The sequence below is a fragment of the Schistocerca nitens genome, chromosome 1, assembly GCF_023898315.1.
Source record: "Schistocerca nitens isolate TAMUIC-IGC-003100 chromosome 1, iqSchNite1.1, whole genome shotgun sequence".
Lineage (NCBI taxonomy): Eukaryota > Metazoa > Arthropoda > Insecta > Orthoptera > Acrididae > Schistocerca > Schistocerca nitens.
In genome coordinates this window covers 835,243,635-835,263,548 of record NC_064614.1, presented here as the reverse complement: position 1 = coordinate 835,263,548, position 19,914 = coordinate 835,243,635, and the positions used below count along the sequence as shown (strand labels likewise).

General features: G+C 38.1%; 1 protein-coding gene across 1 annotated transcript in view; it reads left to right on the top strand.

Annotated features, from left to right (window-relative positions):
* The window catches only part of LOC126263064 (pleckstrin homology domain-containing family D member 1-like), a 213,765-nt gene extending 195,956 nt beyond the window's left edge, over positions 1–17,809 (top strand). Inside the window, exons 11-12 of the mRNA XM_049960047.1 lie at positions 7,975–8,097; positions 13,365–17,809. Coding sequence (XP_049816004.1) covers positions 7,975–8,097; positions 13,365–13,444 — 203 coding nt within the window. The 3' untranslated portion in view covers positions 13,445–17,809. The remainder of the gene's footprint in view (positions 1–7,974; positions 8,098–13,364) is intronic.
* Positions 17,810–19,914: the final 2,105 nt, after the last annotated feature.

Below are 19,914 nucleotides of genomic sequence, written 5' to 3'. Positions count from 1 at the left end.
GTACTTTGTGTATGATAAATTTATTAAAGGTGCATAACAACGTTTCGTTGTGACAGTGATTAATTCTGTAAATATTAGCAGTTACAGCTTACTGTAATGTATTCATCTATTTTGACAATCTCTTGACAAATGATCACAATAGTAAGTATTACATTCAATTTTTTTTATTTTATACTTTCTGACATGTTCCACATCCAAGAGAATCATCTTATTTTTGGGTCTATGTAACGAAAATTGAATCTAATATAATCAGCTGCAGCCAGCACAAGGAGGACACCAAAGTTCAGCATGACGGGGCCAGTAAGAAGTGATAGTTTGTGGTTGTAAATAAACATGAGAAGGAAAATGTATGAAAAGACAAGCGAACAAAATTAGACAGAGAGAAAAAATACTCCTTCCATTCTTTTTATTCCACTCAGAATTTCCAGTATTATGTGAAAATTAAAGTAGAATGAATTGTTGACCATGTTTGTTTAGAAATCTCTGATCTGGAGGAAAATTAGTCAGATAAAGTATAGCTCCAGCATACTCTGATGTTTGTATCCATTTTGTTGACAAGGGATCTCAGATTGATTCCATACTCCTAGATTTCCCGGAGGATTTTGATGCCGTTCCTCACAAGCGACTATTAATCAAATTGCGTACATATGGAGTATCGTCTCAGTTGTGTGACTGCATTCTTGAGTTCCTCTGAGAGAGATCACAGTTTGTAGTGACAGACGGTGAATCATCGAGTAGCACAAAAGTGATATTTGGCATTCCACAAGGTATGTCATAGGCCCTCCGCTGTTCCTGATTTACGTAAATGATCTAGGTGATAATCTGAGCAGCCCCCTAGATTGTTTGCAGATTATGCTGTAATTTACCATCTAGTAAAATCATCAGACAATCAATTCCAATTACAAAATGATCTGAAGAGAATTTCTGTATGGTGTGAAAAGTGGCAATTGGCACTAAACAAAGAAAAGTGTGAGGTCATGCACATGGGTACTAAAAGAAATCCGATAAATTTTGGTTATATGATAAATCGCACAAATATAAGGGCTGTCGATTAAACTAAATACCTAGGAATTACAATTATGAGGAACTTAAATTGGAAAGGCTACATCGATAATACTGTGGGGAAGGCGAAACAAAGACTGCGCTTTGTTGGCAGAACACTTAGAAGATTTGACAAACCCACTAAAGAGACAGCCTACATTACACTTGTTCGTCCTCTGCTGGAATATTGCTGTGCAATGTGGGATCCGTACCAGGTAGGATTGATGGTCGACATCGAAAAAGTGCAAAGAAGAGCAACTCGTTTCATGTTATTGCGCAATAAGGGTGAGAGTGTCACTGATATGATACACGAGTTGGAGTGGCAGTCACTGAAACAAAGGCGGTTTTCTTTGCAGCGAGTTCTATTTGTGAAATTTCAATCGCGAACTTTCTCTTCTGAATGTGAAAATATTTTGTTGACACCCACCTATGTAGGGAGAAATGATCCTAATAATAAAATAAGAGAAATCAGAGCTCGAATGGAAAGATTTATGTGTTCATTTTTCCCACATGCCATTCGTGAGTGGAGTGGTAGAGAACTAGTATGAAAATGGTTCGATGAACCCTCTGTCAGGCACTTAAGTGTGAGTTGCAGAGTAACCATCTAGATGTATTATAGGTCCCATCTCTGAAGTCCAACAAAACTCTAATCCCCACTCAAATCGCAGACCTCTCTCTCTCTCTCTCTCTCTCTCTCTCTCTCTCTCTCTCTCTCTCTCTCTCTGTGTGTGTGTGTGTGTGTGTGTGTGTGTGTTTTTTAGTCTGTCACCTTCTGAGGAGGACATTGTCTAAAAGTTTAGTTACATTTAGATGCCAGTCTACTGCTGAACTATATGATGAGTAGTTACAGCCTTCCATTGTTCTTTTTGTGTGGGTTAATGCGAGTGAGATGGAAGAGAGTAAATAACTATCATTTTATAGATTTCCTCCTCACTGTGTGACAACAATTTAGTCAGTTTATCCATATTTGTTTATTTTAATATGTATAAGGGTGCTAATAACTTTTTTGTTACCAACAAATGAACAGTTGTGTTATACTTAAGTGTTTAACGCCATAGTTCGTAATGTTATTAACACTTTTGAAGGTGCCTGTTCCTGCACGGCAAATGACTTACTGAATGTATTCTAGATTTTTTTTTGTGCTTTTGGACTGTCCTAAATTTGTTATTGGTACTGGTATTCTGTTATTGTTTACATCTGCTGGACACATGAAATGAAACAAGCTCCAGTTTGTTGTTTAACCACATTTGTAATGACACTGTGTTTCTTTTGTAAACATATAGAATAAACCATTACAAGGGGCCTCTCACTCTTTAATATCAAAATGTATATGGGTAAATTTTGTCACAGGTGATCAGAGAAGTTGTGGTAGCAGAACAGCTAATTTGCATAGCTACTGATGTAAGGATGTTTTCTGTTCAGCCCAGAGAGAAATATTTAACCAACAATTTTAACATAGTAAAAGGTAAAGTGCAATGAAACTGGATTTTCAGAGGGAAACTTTCATTTGCACATGAAAATATACTAAACGTGAGCTTAACATGTGTATTGCAGAACTCTTGGTGCAAATAAAAGGAAACACTGGGAAGTGAAACCATCAGCTTCTAAGCTAGTGTACGCCACCAGACACACTGCAGATCAGTCTGTCAGTACAACATAGATTCCACCGTTAAGATGAAATCATCAATAATATTTCAACATAGAAGTGAAAATGTGCTATACATGCATATGGACAAAAATATGGAAACACCAAAAACACAACAGATTACCATGCCCAGTATGGTATAGCAAAACCATTGGCTTTTGAAACAGCTTGTAGTTGTCTTGGAATGGATAAATACAGGTCCTGCATGGTTTTCAAAGGAAATTTACACGATTCTTCTTGCAAAATAATAGTGATTTCAGGTAATAGTCACGGAGGTGAATTGTGATTATGCATTCTTCTCTCCAAAGTAGATCACAAAGGTTCAATAATATTGAGTTCTGGCAACTTGGTGGTCATGAAAAGTTTGATAATTCACCCTTGTGCTCACAAAACCACCCTCGGAAAATACAAGCTATGTGAACAGGAGCCTTTCATCTTGGGACACAGCATCAGTGATGAGGAACACATTGTACCCTGGGATTGACCTGATCAACCAAAATGGTCACCTAATCCTTGGCAGTAACTCATCGTTGCAGAGTACCCATGAAGCACATGAGTATCACAGTATGGATGCCCAAATCATCACCAAACTACACTCCTGGAAATGGAAAAAAGAACACATTGACACCGGTGTGTCAGACCCACCATACTTGCTCCGGACACTGCGAGAGGGCTGTACAAGCAATGATCACACGCACGGCACAGCGGACACACCAGGAACCGCGGTGTTGGCCGTCGAATGGCGCTAGCTGCGCAGCATTTGTGCACCGCCGCCGTCAGTGTCAGCCAGTTTGCCGTGGCATACGGAGCTCCATCGCAGTCTTTAACACTGGTAGCATGCCGCGACAGCGTGGACGTGAACCGTATGTGCAGTTGACGGACTTTGAGCGAGGGCATATAGTGGGCATGCGGGAGGCCGGGTGGACGTACCGCCGAATTGCTCAACACGTGGGGCGTGAGGTCTCCACAGTACATCGATGTTGTCACCAGTGGTCGGCGGAAGGTGCACGTGCCCGTCGACCTGGGACCGGACCGCAACGACGCACGGATGCACGCCAAGACCGTAGGATCCTACGCAGTGCCGTAGGGGACCGCACCGCCACTTCCCAGCAAATTAGGGACACTGTTGCTCCTGGGGTATCGGCGAGGACCATTCGCAACCGTCTCCATGAAGCTGGGCTACGGTCCCGCACACCGTTAGGCCGTCTTCCGCTCACGCCCCAACATCGTGCAGCCCGCCTCCAGTGGTGTCGCGACAGGCGTGAATGGAGGGACGAATGGAGACGTGTCGTCTTCAGCGATGAGAGTCGCTTCTGCCTTGGTGCCAATGATGGTCGTATGCGTGTTTGGCGCCGTGCAGGTGAGAGCCACAATCAGGACTGCATACGACCGAGGCACACAGGGCCAACACCCGGCATCATGGTGTGGGGAGCGATCTCCTACACTGGCCGTACACCACTGGTGATCGTCGAGGGGACACTGAATAGTGCACGGTACATCCAAACCGTCATCGAACCCATCGTTCTACCATTCCTAGACCGGCAAGGGAACTTGCTGTTCCAACAGGACAATGCACGTCCGCATGTATCCCGTGCCACCCAACGTGCTCTAGAAGGTGTAAGTCAACTACCATGGCCAGCAAGATCTCCGGATCTGTCCCCCATTGAGCATGTTAGGGACTGGATGAAGCGTCGTCTCACGCGGTCTGCACGTCCAGCACGAACGCTGGTCCAACTGAGGCGCCAGGTGGAAATGGCATGGCAAGCCGTTCCACAGGACTACATCCAGCATCTCTACGATCGTCTCCATGGGAGAATAGCAGCCTGCATTGCTGCGAAAGGTGGATATACACTGTACTAGTGCCGACATTGTGCATGCTCCGTTGCCTGTGTCTATGTGCCTGTGGTTCTGTCAGTGTGATCATGTGATGTATCTGACCCCAGGAATGTGTCAATAAAGTTTCCCCTTCCTGGGACAATGAATTCACGGTGTTCTTATTTCAGTTTCCAGGAGTGTAATTATCTCCAAACCCCCTCTAAGTTTCACTCTTGGGACATAAAGTCGACCAGAAGTTGTAAACAGTGTGCTGCAAAACTCATCCAACCAAATTACTTTCTTCCATTGCCCAATAGTCCAGGTTTTGTGGTTTTGGCCCCATGTTTTCCTGTTACAGGCATTTGCATCACTGATTAATTGTTTTGGAATTACAGTTCTCGCTACAATTCACTGCTTATGGAGCTCCCTTCAGGTTGTTTTTGTGCTGACAGGGTTCGCGTGTGGAACATTCAGCAGTGATTTTTTCAGCTGTCATCGTCTTATTTTTCCGCACAATCCTCTTCAATGACTGTCTCTCATGATCACTCAACATGCACTTTTGTCCTCATTGTGACTTAGCTCAAGATGTTTTTCTACTTTCTCTGTACACGGTATAAGTGCAATGAAACTGGATTTACAGAGGGAAACTTTTCATTTGCACAAGCAAATATACTAAATGTGGTGCCTCTTGAAACACTAAACACTTTTGGTACCTTGCTTATAGAAGAATCCACCATACAAGCACCAACAATTTGCCGACATTTGAATTCACTTATCTTCGACATAATGCACTCAACAACTACCTACTGTTCTGACCACAACTGACATTTGCACCTGGATTTATGCTCAAGCACATATTTCTTGCAGTGTTCCCATATTTTTGTCCAGCCCCTGTATATCCATAGCACAAACATCAACTGAGGCAAAACCATAATATGAAGGAATGGTCGTTCACAAAAAGTGATAAATTAGCAGCATAAAGACGTATTTGGTTAAGGGGAGCCGAGGGGGGTCAAATCCAAAAAAATTTCGTTTCTTTTTTTTTTTTTTTTCCTCTCTCTCTCTCTCTCTCTCTCTCTCTCTCTCTCTCTCTCTCTCTACCGAAAATAAATTGGAACATTCCTCTTTAATGTAAACTTTGAATTATTGTTCTACTCGCCCTAGAAGTGGAGTTATTACCATTTTCCCCCACGCCTGCAGAGGACACTAATACCAAGTTGCGATACTACAATTACTGAAACAGTGTGTTCTCCTGCTAGGCAACAAATGGCCGGCCATAGCCGTGTGACATCTTCTAGCAAGAAACTGACTGGTGGAAGTGACAGATTTCGTGAATATGTTAGTGACAGTGATGATATTAACGAAGTACTGAATATTGGATTATTATCTTCTGTGCTGAAAGAAAGTGTTCTGTGCAAAATGTGTTCAAATGTAGGAGTGGGACTAGAGATAACAAAGCACTTTCATTTAGCTTGTGAGATGAAGATAATCTGTGCATGTTGCAAGTATCAAGTGACTTTCTACAATTCACATGCCAGTCTCTTTGGTGAAAATGGACGATCTAGAGTGTTTGATGTGAATGTTCGACTTGTGTATGGTCTTCGATCCATTGGAAAAGGGTCTGCTGCTGGTAAACTGTTTTGTGGTATTATGAACTTGCCATCGCCTCCAAACAAATTTGGGTACTACTGTGAACTGGTAGGATTCTCTGTTGAAGATGTGGCTTTGAAAACCATGAAGGAAGCAGTGGAGGAATCTGTAGAAATGAACGGTGGTTCTTGGGATTTGGTAGTGGCATTAGATGGTTCCTGGCAAAAGAGGGGTCATAAATCCCTGAATGGGGTTGTAACTGCTACTTGTGGTGATAGTGCAAAAGTGATAGATGTTGCAATATTATCAAAACATTGTAGGTACAAAAATAAAATCAAAGGATAGCACAGTGGAACCTGTGAGGCAAATTTTAGTGGATCAAGTGGAGCAATGGAAGTGGACGGAATGAAACAAATTTTTGAACGTTCAGTTCCCAGATACAAGTTAGGTACAAATACTACCTTGGGGATGGTGACTCCAAAGGTTTCAAGACTATAGAGGAACTGAAACCATATGGAAATGAATTTGTAGTTGAAAAGTTGGAATGCATTGGGCATGTGCAAAAGCGTATGGGTGCACGGCTTAGAATGCTCAAACAAACTTTGGGTTCAAGTAAGCTCAGTGATGGAAAGACAATAGGAGGGAGAGGCAGGCTTACTGATGAGGTGATTGAACGTCTACAGAGATACTATGGGTATGCTATAAGGCAAAATACTAGTAATGTTAGTGACTGCCTCTTCCAATGAATACCCTCAACACAGCCTGTGCCCAAAAGATTCCTGGTGCAAATATAATGCAAAAAAGGACTATGATCACAAACATGGTTTGCCAGCAGCTGTGATAAATGCAATAAAACCAATTTTTCATGACTTAGCACAGCCAGAATTGTTACACAAATGTCTACACGGAAAGACGCAGAATCCTAATGAGAGCATAAACAATTTGATTTGGAAAGTGATTCCTAAAAGGGTGTTTGTAAGTATAAAAACACTGCACTTTGGCATTTATGATGCAATAGCAACCTACAACCAAGGGAACAGTGTGAAGTGTGAAGTTCTGAAGGCATTAGGATTTACAGCTGGGGTGAACACTGTACGAGCACTAAGAAATATTGACAGTGAAAGGATAAGAGGAGCAGAAAGAAGAGAAAGGCATATAAAGTATGATGGAACAACAGGCCAGAAAAGAAGACAGAAGAGGAAGCTTTTGGAGGATGAAGAAGAAGACCCTGATAATCCATCCTATAGTGCAGGAATGTATTGAGAAACTTTGATAGCCATTTCCCGTAAATTAGAATTTTTCGAATATAAGGAAAATTTTCTCAAAATCCACTCAAGCTAGAGAGATGAAATTTTTATACAGCACTCCTAGTGGTCAAACTTACATTGTAACACAGCCATTTGGCAGTATGTTCAGTAGTTTCATTTCAGTTTAATTATAAAGCAACTATTTGTAAAAAAAAAAAATTTGGGTCATTAATAAAAAAAATAATTGGAAGGAAACTAGAAAAGATACTCCAAAATCCCTCTGTCATAACTGCAATACTAAACCACTCTATATGTAAAAAAAAAATTCAAATTTTTCTATTTGGTAGTTTATTCATAAATGTTCCTCAAACTTAGTGATTTTAACATGGGCAGCATAGGCACCTCCGGCTCCCCTTAACAACTGTTCATTGGCTACCACATGCCATTGGCTGCCTCCCAACGTAATACAGAGATGAATTGCTAATATCGGTTCTGTATTGCAAAACAGTACAGTGTGTAGATGGCCCTTTGTAAAGTTTTGGCACAGATAGTGTTCATAGTTAAGTAATATTAAATGTGTTGTAGTGTGATAGCCAGGAAATGTTTCTGTGAATCTTTACAGAAAAACTGTTTTAGGGCTCAACTTTGAAGACTCTCCATCTGCTGATCAACCCCTCAGAAGATCACTGTCAATAATGATTTCTAAAAATAGTTTAAAGCCACAGCTCACAAGATCAAAATCACTAAGAATGAATAATGGTGAGTATTTATTTTAATAATATTGTGAGGACAGATCCCAAAACTGGAAGAAAAAGCAGGAGAGCTAATGGAAATGCAAGTACATGTGTGTCTGTTAGTTGTTCTTTCCAAACCACAGCCCTGTAGGCCACATGTCCTTTCTCTAATATTGTGTTAGTATCCATCAATATCTGAGTTCAGATTTTATATGTTATGTAATTTGTAACTGAAACAGATTTACTTGTGGAATGTACATATGCCTTAAAATTACTCAGCCTACCTTTCTAAAAGCATTGAAGCATAGCTTTTAGTTTCAGTTAGTGTTTACATAACTAGAACTTAAATCAGTTTGAAATGAATACAAATACCACATGTTGATGCTTTCAGTAAGTTAACAGAATCAGCTAAAGAGACAGTTGAATCTCTGTTACAGATGACATTCATTTCATATTATTGTGTGTAAATTTACTGGTGAGGGATAAGAAGTTGCAAGCTGCCAATGAACAACTCATCAATACAATCTCATTTGCATTAGAAACATCTGAATATCTCTATTTTCTTCTCTTATATCTGTATTTAAGAAGTATAGTGACAATTCTCTTCCACACAGACTTATTTTCATCATTGTAAGTAGTGATTAAAATACTGGTCAAAGGAAATGTATGACAGCTGTTAGAGCCACAGAAATGGAGTGGCCAAGGGAAGAGGGGTTATTGGCATTGGATTACTCCATTAAATCAGGATACAATAGACATGCTAAAGAAACATTATTGAATACCTGAGGAGTACTGGTATAAGAAAAAAATTAGTGGACAAATTCCTTGTCTTTCAGTGCGGGCTGAAAGTGATCTTGAGCTGTTCTACAAACAAATGTGTGCTGAATAAAGCCCATCTACCTAATGTTTCCATCCTTAAGCCATTTTGCCACTGAGCCAGATGCAGGATGTATTCAGTGCATCCACTAGCCATCTTGTATTATTTTCATGTTGTGGGAATTGCACAGTTTGTAAGCCTGAGTTTAAATTTGTGGGAATTGCACGGTTTGTAAGCCTGAGTTTAAATTAGAGGTGACAGACTGCATTGTAACAACAAAAGTAATCAATGTTTGGAAACATTCTTGTAATTGGATAGATAAACAAAACTCACCAAGTGGCAGCAGGAAAACACATGTATAAAAGTATTACGTATGCAAGTATTCGGACCCAGTGGGTCCTCCTCCTGGCAGAAAGGGTGAAGGAGAAGGAAGAAAGGTGAGGCGAAAGGGCTGACAAGATTTAGGAAAAGTGGTAGAATTCAGAAAAGTCACCCAGAACCCCCAGGTAAATGGAGATGTTACTGATGGGAAGAGAAGGAAAGCCAAACTGTAGGGGACTGCACCGGGTGAGATCTGAAAACCTGAGAGCTTAAAGGTGGAAGAAAGGATAATTTGCAAGACAGAGATTACTGCTAAAACTTCATGCATGAGTTAATAAGACTGAAAAGTTAAGTGCATTGTAGAGATGGAAGGGAGATAAATGGTTCAGAAAATGAAAGATGTAGAAAACTAAAATGGAGTGAAGAACGGAATCATTACTGTGACAAAGTGTTGAGACCAAGGAAATTAACATAAATTCAGGCTAGGTGGATGGAGACAGCAAAGGACATGTTGTAGCATCAGTTCTCACCTTAGGGTTTGAGAAATTGGTATTTGGTGGAAGAATCCTGATTGCAGCTGTGGTGAAAGGCGCACCAGGGTCATTACTGTCTCTCATGTTTTCAAATACCGCCAAGTGCAGTCTCCAACAATCAGTCTTTCCTTCTCATACTGTCCGGTAAGTCTCCCTGACCCAGATTTTCAGGTGTTGTAGTACATGCTTTTCAAAGAGAGAGCCACCTGTGAAATGACACATCGTATACAGATGATATGTAAACACTTTTCGACCTTTTACATTGGCATTATTGCCAACAAGTTATCAGTTAGGATGAACAAGCCTAACCAGAGAGAGTACACCGAAAACACAAGATATCCTGTTGCAGAGCATGCACTACATGACATTCGTGACCCTGGTGCATGTTTCACGATGCGTGCAATCTAGATTATTCCCTAGGACCTTAGTTTTTCAGAATTCTACAGCTGGGAATTAGCGTTAGAACATGTCATTGGTTCTCGCCACCCACCTGGCCTTAATTTATTTTAATTTATTCACAGTAATTATTTCTTTCTTCATCCTGTCTTAGTTTTCTACATCCTCCTCCACCTCTGTCAGATACAATGCACTTAGCTTTTTGCTCTTATTAACTCATGTGTGATCTCAGCAGTAATCTCTGTCTTGCCTATTATCCTTTTTTACACTTTTAAGCTCTCATTTTTTCAAATACCGCCCAGTGCAGTCTCCAACAATCAGTCTTTCCTTCTCATACTGTCCGGTAAGTCTCCCTGACCCAGATTTTCAGGTGACTTCTCCAAACTCTACCTCTTTTCCTAAACTTCACTAGTTCTCTTCCTTCATCCCTCTTCTTTCCCTCCACCCTTCTGCCAGAAGAAGGAGCCTCTGGCTCCGAAAGCTCTTTCATATATGTGTTTTCCTGCCGCTGCTTGGTGAGTAGATTTTTTTACCTATCCAGTTATATTAGATTATATTGTAAGAAATAAACGTTTTATGAAGAGTCACATGTGAAATTTGTAACATCATATGTTCAATTAGCTGAATTAAAAATACTGCAATTTGCCTGTTATTTCAGATTATATTATTTTGCTGATTTTAATCTATAAGATACTCGGCATGTTTGTGAGTATACTGATCACTGTTAAACAATAATGGTTATTATATAATGCACAACAGAAGCTTATTTACAGTGAAAATTGTTCCCTACAGTGCTAAAAGGGGTTAGAAAAGTGGAATACAAATACTGAAAAGAAAAATTCTATCGTGAAAACTATTAATTATAAGACAAAATTGCTGGGAAATAATCAGTTTCAGGAGATGAAATATTTAGTATTGCCAGTAGACACATACAAAAATAAAAGTACACAATTCTCTCTGCCTTGTGTATGTACTCCCTCTGACTCTGTCTCTCTGATGTGTCTTGTCTACCTTTGTCCTCACTACAGGTGAGTTCCTCTCATACTGTAGTCTGATTGACCTGCCCTTTCTTTTTAACTTTCCCCAACCTGTTCTTCTCCTTCCACACTGAATAAACTAGTAGTTCTCAAAGCTAAGCTAATGTAATGAGCCTTCACTTTTATCTGTGTCTATAAGCGGTGGTAAATATCTCACTCTCGAAGTGCTATAAGCAGTTCTTTCTGAACGACGTAATAATCTAAGGTTTTAGATAATTTATCAAGGTCTTGGCTAATAATATAGGTTTTTATATTTCCTGGAGATATTCAGTTCACAGTCTGACGTTTGTAGGCAAATTCAAATTTTTGTGCCAAAATCAAGAACACTAATTCGTAGCTTAGATGGAGATACATTATCCATATGGAATTTATTTTTCCTCTTCTATTGCATTGACCTGTAAGCATACTTCATTTGAAACTGATATTTGTTATTTGCTGTGAGTAACTCTAAAGAATAAATGTATCAGCAAGTAAGAGTAGGTTCCTGAACAGACCTTTAAAAGAGGTTGTCATTAGCTCCACATAATATTATTGCATAAGTGTTTGCATTTGAAAGGTTGCGTTTCCTCATATTTATTTATTATTTGCATCCTGGAACTTCAATTAGTGCAGAAGCTCTCCAGAAAAAATCTTGATTCTATTTTTACTAGAGCACACTAGTCACTTTGAAGTGCTGGAGTAGTGTAGTACTGGTACCGGGCAGTCATGTGACCCTCCACTGTTGGCATAAACTGTGGTAGTAAAGTGGTGAGCATATACTAGTTGTTTGTATGGAATCAGAACAGGAAGGTGGGCTGATGTGAAGATGGGACAGAATGGCAGAAAGGAGTCATCATGTTTGGATGTACCCATATGACCACACTGCAAATGAAGTTGTGCAATTTGCTGGTATCTCAATATACACTGTCTAACCTATCTACAAGGAATGACATACCAGTAACAGGTATGTAACATGACATAACAACAGTAGATATAAAAACACCTCAACTGACAGTAACTGGAGATGCCTCATCAGTGACAGTTGGATTCAAATCTTACAAATATAGCTGCTGTCATCGGAAGTGGGTACATTTCGACCAGTTTTCGAGGGAATATTGCAGAAGAAGCTGTGTGCTACTGACATTTGAAGTCAGGTACCTTACAAAAGGCTGTCGCCCACAGTGGCACATAAAGCTGCACGTCTGCTGCGGGTCAAACAACACAGAAAGTAGACAGACACTAACATGGCCCAACAAGTTGCCATTTGGCCCACCCCTCACTCTCACCCCACTCCGGAAATGGTCCGATAAACTGAGTGCACTGACAACTCAATGAGGTGTTGAACTGACAGTTTGTGAAAGATGTAATTCTGTGATGTTTTCAGGCTGCTTTTTAGATCGTAGCTTCGATCTCTCACATGAAAGAGGATATTTGCTTCACCATTCTCAGTGACTAGTTGTAGGGATCAGCAGAAGAAGTGCTTATTTCCTGTAATTGTGTGTTACATTTTCACTAAATTCAAAGACAAGAACATAAATACAGTAAGACTGGGCAGTTTATATTAGTAGATTTATTGTCTATCACTAAATATGAAACTGCTTGTTACCAGGAAAGTGTTGCATTTGAAAACACAACAGTTAACTTGGGTTGATTAATCCTAGCTAAATTGACAGTTAGCACTCCCTTCTGCTGACTCCTTCAGTTCTTGCCCTTTCTTTAACATCTTAATGATGAGTATGCCATGGACACACTCTTCTTCCTAGATGCCAACAGCTTCATTTTTCAGAGTTGAAGCTGTAGAATACAAATTTTGCATGATGAGTTTTTTTACAGTGTAAGAAATGTATGTTGTATGGAATCAGAACAGGAAGGTATGTTGTATAGCCTTACCAGTATACTACAGAGGTTGAGTGAATGCTAGGAAGCTATTTTTGGGAATTTGGGAAGGTAATGACTTAAACATGTAAAGCAATGAAGAGGATTTATTTATTTATTTTGCGGGACTGTCATCATGCTATTTCATTTATTTCGATTGAGTTGATCCGGGGTTGCAAGTAGAAGATTGTAATTGGTACATAAGAAAACATGCTTAACTGACAATATAAGTCTGTAAAACAATAAAATTTTTATTTTGACAGTAACATGATACCGTAATGCAAATATTAACATATTTGTTAGTGCATGACTGACAGCACTTTATATTTTGCAGGCTATTTCAGAAATTCAACCAGCTCAGATGGACAAGAAGAAGATTCTTTATCAAGGCCCAAAGCAGATGGTATTACTTAGACATGAGAAAAGTGATTAACTGTGCTGCATTTTATTTTCTCTTTTGTTGCTACTTCACCAGAGAGAGAGAGAGAGCAATTGTGTAAATATAGCTACAAAGATTTATGATGAAGATCTGTTAATTTTATTTTTGTGTATTCTGGAACTTTTTATTTTAGTTTGTTATTCCATGTCTTTGGTTGGTACTTAGTAGATATTAGGAAGAATGTGAGGCATGTTCAGACTATAAAAATAACAAATTGCAGATGGTGAAATTGCAATCCTATAGTGATTTGCTAACTTAATGCCATTTTTGACATCTCAGTGTTGGGTATCTTATAATGTTTCTATTCTAAACTGTTAAATACATGAGCATAGTTTACCACAAGTTGAGGACACTGTTTTATTCATGCTTACCTTCTTGTTATCTTTATTACTGTCAGGCAAGTTCAAGCATTTAGTGAAGGTATGAAATATTAGTGATGGTTTCTCATGCCTTTACTCGCAACCATCACCAACATATTGATGCACACTTTCTGTGTGGGTTCGACTGGAAGTAACTTCATTGTTTCCTTTCTGACCTAGATCAAGCCACTCCACGTCTAGGATTTATATTGGATGTCCATGTCTTTTATATTCTTTGGCATTCAGCCCTTACCCAGTATTTTCTTTTGTCTCTTCTTTTGTAGTTTCTATAGTACATTTCATCAAAAATATTAATGATCCACAGTACAAAGGTTAATACATTCTACGTGCTTCTCTATAACTATGTGAGCATTTTGCCTGAACACAAGTGCTCCACTAGAAGTATTACCCTTTCACATCATATTTAAAAGTTAATTCTGCTGATACATTCCATTATGGCTGTGTTGTAGACTTTTCTTTGTGAGAATTTATTTATCAGTTTTATGAAATATTTTGTAAAGATGTATGTGCATAGGCTTACATGACCTAAGTCAGTTTTGATAAAATTCTTCTATGTTGTTTATTATGTAATTTTGTAAAGTAAATCTACATTTTGACAACTATTGCAAGTGGCCTTTAAGTTGTCCTTACATACTCCAATGAAGGCCTCTTGCAGTTGTGATTGAAAAATTAATTTTCCTTCCAGTGTGATATGATCTACAACCTGAAAGAATATGATGCAAACTATGTATCTCAAGTTGAAAAGTGGGAACATCATATAAATCTAAGCCTGTTTCTGACAACAATAATTAATTGTTCCTCATAAAATAACTTTCATCTGTACCATTATATTGCAGCCATGTTTCATGGGTCTTTTGTTGCCTTCAAATTATTGTAAAACATTCTTTTCCATGTGAATCTGTATGTAAATGTGATAACTCATTTATTTCATGACAAAAATGTTTTAAACAATGCTAAAACAATAATTTTAAGAAATTAAGAATTTGGGAGATTATATACTTTGCATTTCCATAAAAAGATAAATGTAAAGAGTTTTAGAATACTCCAGTATTGGTCATCTGAAATTATAATATTAAAAAGACAATTTATATAAAACAGCCTGTGATATAAGTGTGTGTCTTTAGATCCATCATTGAATTATGAAATGTTTAATCTTTGTGAATGATGTAGAGCAGCTATTTTTGTAGTTGTTAATATTTTTTATGTTTAAGTATGTTACATGTGCTTTAAATGGTTCTCAGAGGATATATGATGAATGAAGCTATCATCCTTTGGGCATCTAAAGTTTTGAATATTTATGTGAATGCAGGATTATGAAAAGAATCAAATTGTGTCTGAGAGGTATGTAACAATTTAATGCCACAGGAAATATATTGAAATTTATAGAAATGACATGATGGATAATAATATTGTAAAGTACTGATATTTTCAACAAGACTGAAAAAAATTATCTGTTTCTACATTCCAGTCAAAAATATCAGGAAAAAATTAACCCTCTGAATTGTAGTATTCATAACTTGCACATTCAGTTGACTTTACTTTTGTATGCAGACACAAACTTCTAAAACACTGCAATAATAATCCTAATGTTGTTATATTAACTAGATGCAGAGAAAAATTGTTACTGTGGTTTCCTGACACTTCACTTCATTGCTGGAACAAAGTTGTGAGCAGCATACAGTGTCTGGCAGCCATGTGAGCTATTTGTGGTGGAGTGATTTTGTTGCAGTATTTTATGAGCTTATAATTAACAGTCTTTATAAATAAAAAATAAAATGTTACAAGGACCTACATATGTTACTTTGAGAGCTAGTTGAAAAGAGGGGAAATTAAGAAAAAACTGTTGCGAGGTGACAGAGGAAAGGAAAAATTGCTCAGGATATGTATCAAGAGGCACATAATACACTCAAAGGGGGATAATATTGATACAGGTTGCTAGTGAAAGAAATTTGGATGTCAAAGATGGAAGGCAAAAAACATTTATGGATAAATAATTGTGATGAAATTTTTATTATATTGTTATAATGTGTTAGTCTGTACTTTACTTTCCATTGTGATGAAAATATATAATACAGTATGTGAACTGAAGATAAATATGTGTTGAGTATGATGAAAGAATACATGAATGGAGATTAAATGTTTACACCTAACATTCTATTGTTATTTTTGTGCTAAAGCTGTTGACCATAATGTTTTGAAGCCTTTCTCATAGTACTGTGATTCAAAACTACGCTAGAAGAACATAGCTGCCATGCCCTATCATGATTTAGTTTCTTATTTGAACATTCCTATTTAGTACTATTTTTCTGTTATCTTCTCCATGTAGTCAAATGAAAACCTACATTTACTACCTCTACATCCTTATTATGGTTCCTATCACCCACATGTTGCGTTTCTCATCACGCTTCTGTGTTTTTTTACTCTTCCCACTTTTCTTTGAAGAGGAGGTTATATCTTTATACTAATGGAGTGTTGCATGGAGAATTTGAAATTTTCAGCTGTTTCCCACTCTGGTGGTGTTGATTAGGGAAATGGGATCTAAGATTTGCTATTTTCTACTTAGCAGTATTGTAATTTATCTCTAGACCCATGTGATAAGACATGGAATTGTTTTAACATTCATTTTGATATAATGAATACAAAACAAAACATAAAAACTGAGATCAGATCAACAAATTTGGCACCACGGAGATAAGTGCCCTTGTTTTTGGTTTTAGCTGTTTACTGTTTACGTAAGTTAACAATTAGGCAGTACTTGTCAAATTTTGTCACCGATATTTTGCCTCTGATAATTGTAGAACTCTATGGCTCTTTCAATGTTGGAGTAATCACAGAAGACAGCGTTGGTTGCTCCATTTTGTCTGATTCACATACAAAGTAAGAAAAAATGACTGACTGCCCTATACTGGTCCGTGTATGAGTGGTGTGATAGGATGTGTTTCTCTTGAAAATAAAATCTGAGCTTTTCATCTTTTTTATATAGAGAAATAAATCAATTACACTGATAGGCTTTGTACTGTGCTGTAATTAACAAATGACTTGAAACAGTTGTTTGCAATAACTTTCTTTGTGCCTTCAGTGATAGAGTTCCATATATAATTAAAGTGCTAAGAATTGTGATGTATTTTACCATATTGTCAAACAGTTGATCTTTTTCAAAAACTGATTGACTATTGCTATGTGTGATATATTCTGTAATGGAAGGCTGGTATGGAAGGCTGGTACCTCTCAGCTCTCGATCTGTTATTGGTTATTCATAGATTCAGATTATCATGGGGTTCACTGTTACTTGTTACAAGAAGTATATAATAATGTACACTATAAGAGCATAAAACATTACAATAAAATGCAATGTTAAAATTTTTTGTAACAGTTATGGAATATGGTTTGAAATAATTGCGTATAATATATTATTAATAAATCTCTTACTACAGTATGAAAAGACACATTGACATCACACCTTTTTATTTTAACGTTGTACCACATAATTTCTGCACTTTCTGTGAAGATTACTGTCATGAGTTCTCAGCTGAAGGGTAAATTCCACATTAAGATCAGATAAACTGCTTTGTTTTTTTCACACATTTGGATCTATCAGTGATGGTAGGTTTAGACGTTTAGGGAATTATACAGAATTTGTAGTGTAATGTTAAATATATACGTTACAATTTTCAGTTATTGTACTTGTATAATTTTTTAGAATAATGCATAGTTCTGAAATAGTTTCTTCAATATTAATATGAAATGCATGTACTCTTAAGTACTATCAGATTATGTGGTCCACTGCAGGAGCTCTGAACCATTTCACTCACTGTTCAGTCTACATGTATAGCTCAGTAATGTAGTTTTACATTTACCGTAATTTGAAAATGTGGCCGTTTCATTTCACCATGTTCATAAAAATTAATTCCTGTGAAAAAAATACTATTTCATTTGTAAAATACAGTAAGTTTTGTGAAACCTTGATTGTTTCCTTTTATTTTAGAAAACAGTATATTGCAAAAGTTAACAAATTAGAATGTATTAACTTTCAGTTTAAATACAATATACATAATAGACAGCAAATGCAATTATTCTTGGATAGAGGGGCTGCCTCTTTGTCGCCTTTTTCCTGTTGTTTCAATATAGTGAAGCAAGAGTTCCAAGAATATCAGATGAAGGTCATACTGTAGCATTAGCTACATCTTTGCACTTTTTTAAAAATTAATGTCAGAAGAAGAGATGAAATTTTATATATTTCAAGATTTATCACATTAAAATAAGTAGTGGTGATCACAAGGTAAAGAAGTGACAGAACAAAAGTAAACAGTAAACTAATTTAGATTACACTACAGAAATAAAGGGAAACAGCAAATAACACTATACTAAATTACTTAATCAAATAGTTTTCACCCAGTAATGGGCCACATATGCAGCATTTTTGCTCTTGTGAATATAAGCTGTGAAGCACTGTGTGCACTGGAGCTTATGGGAGGTGGTACATACGTCTCTAGGGTCACAAGGAGCTATGTTTAAAAAGAAACATCATCATCTTTGATTGTCTTTGCATCTCCCAGCACCTCTGTGAAGCCTGTCCTTTCAATTCTACACAGCTGTTGCTGTTCATGCTGAGTTGTAAGCAGTGTCACGATGATATCCACATTTCTGGGATATTCCTACTTCTCCCCTATAGAACTGAAATGGACTGCAGTTAGAGCTAACAGAACTTCTCAAATAGCTTAGTTGTTCTGATTATCCAGTCTCACTGGAGAAAGCCATTGCCTGTGTGACAGCTGATGTTCATTCATTTGAATAATTTCCCTTGCCTTATCGACATAACTGTGCCAGAGGGGAATTTCTGGCAAGTAATTCTGTCTTTCGTAGTGAAATTGAATTAAAAGTGTTGCACTTGTGCATGCGATCATCTGTGTGTGTGTGTGTGTGTGTGTGTGTGTGTGTGTGAGAGAGAGAGAGAGAGAGAGAGAGAGAGAGAGAGAGAGAGAGAGAGAGTAAGAAGGCGCTTGCATGTTCGCATGCGTGCGTGTGTGTGTATGTGCTGTCACTTGGACAGTCCACTGACACCTTGTTGCTGCTCTTTGTAAATACAAGGTGTCCATAAAGTTGTGCTATCATTTCAAAAAATCATAATTTGGACACTATTAGAGATAAGGTACTGTGGCTCTGTAATTTGTTGTGAAACTTCTCGCAGCTTTCAGTGTTTTTTTCTGCTATGTGAGAATTTCAGTGGGTACCCACTCGTCACTCGAACATCATATTTGAGTTCTGCTCATGTATGGGTCACCATTCAGCAGCAACGGTTCTGATTCCTTCACTGATTTGTCCACAAAGTGACTGGTATTATGAACATGCAATCTTCATATAACATACAAAAAGAAGTCTAGTGGCATGACATTAGGAGACTGTGGCAGCCGTGCAATGGAACCATCATAGCCCATCCACCTAATGGGAAACGTGTCATTTAGCACATCTGACACATTCAGACTCCAATATAGGGGTGCACCAGCCTGCTGTAAGATGACAAATGGCTGCAAGTCTTCAGTCTGGTAGCAGGATCTGTTCAAGCATGTCAAAGCAAACATTTCCCCCACTACGGATTTCTGATAAAGAATAATGGGTCTACCACCTTAAAAGCTTTGGGCTATGATGGATGCATTCAGGAGTGTAGTGTGGGTTAATATTGTGATTCACATGTCCAGATATGTTTCATATGGAAACAGGCACTTTTTCAGGTTGTCATTGTCCAGACATATGGTGGACAGCGTGGAACATGTGAATGCATAAAGCAGAGGATGATTATTGGGCTGCAGTGCTTGTATATATATGTTGTATGCAAAAAGTCATAACTGCTTATGTAACAGTTTATGTCGCTTCCTGCAAATTGTGTAATGCACGATGCATTGACTTCTGGAAGCCGCATTGAAATGCAGCTTGCACTCTGCCAACATCTGCTTGAGACAAGAGCATGCCAGCAGCTAGCTACCCTACCTTCTCCCCACCTCGGTCCTGTATGCTCCAGCAAGCAGCACTTTACCTTCCCCCACCCTCCTATCCCTCCTTTTTGGTGT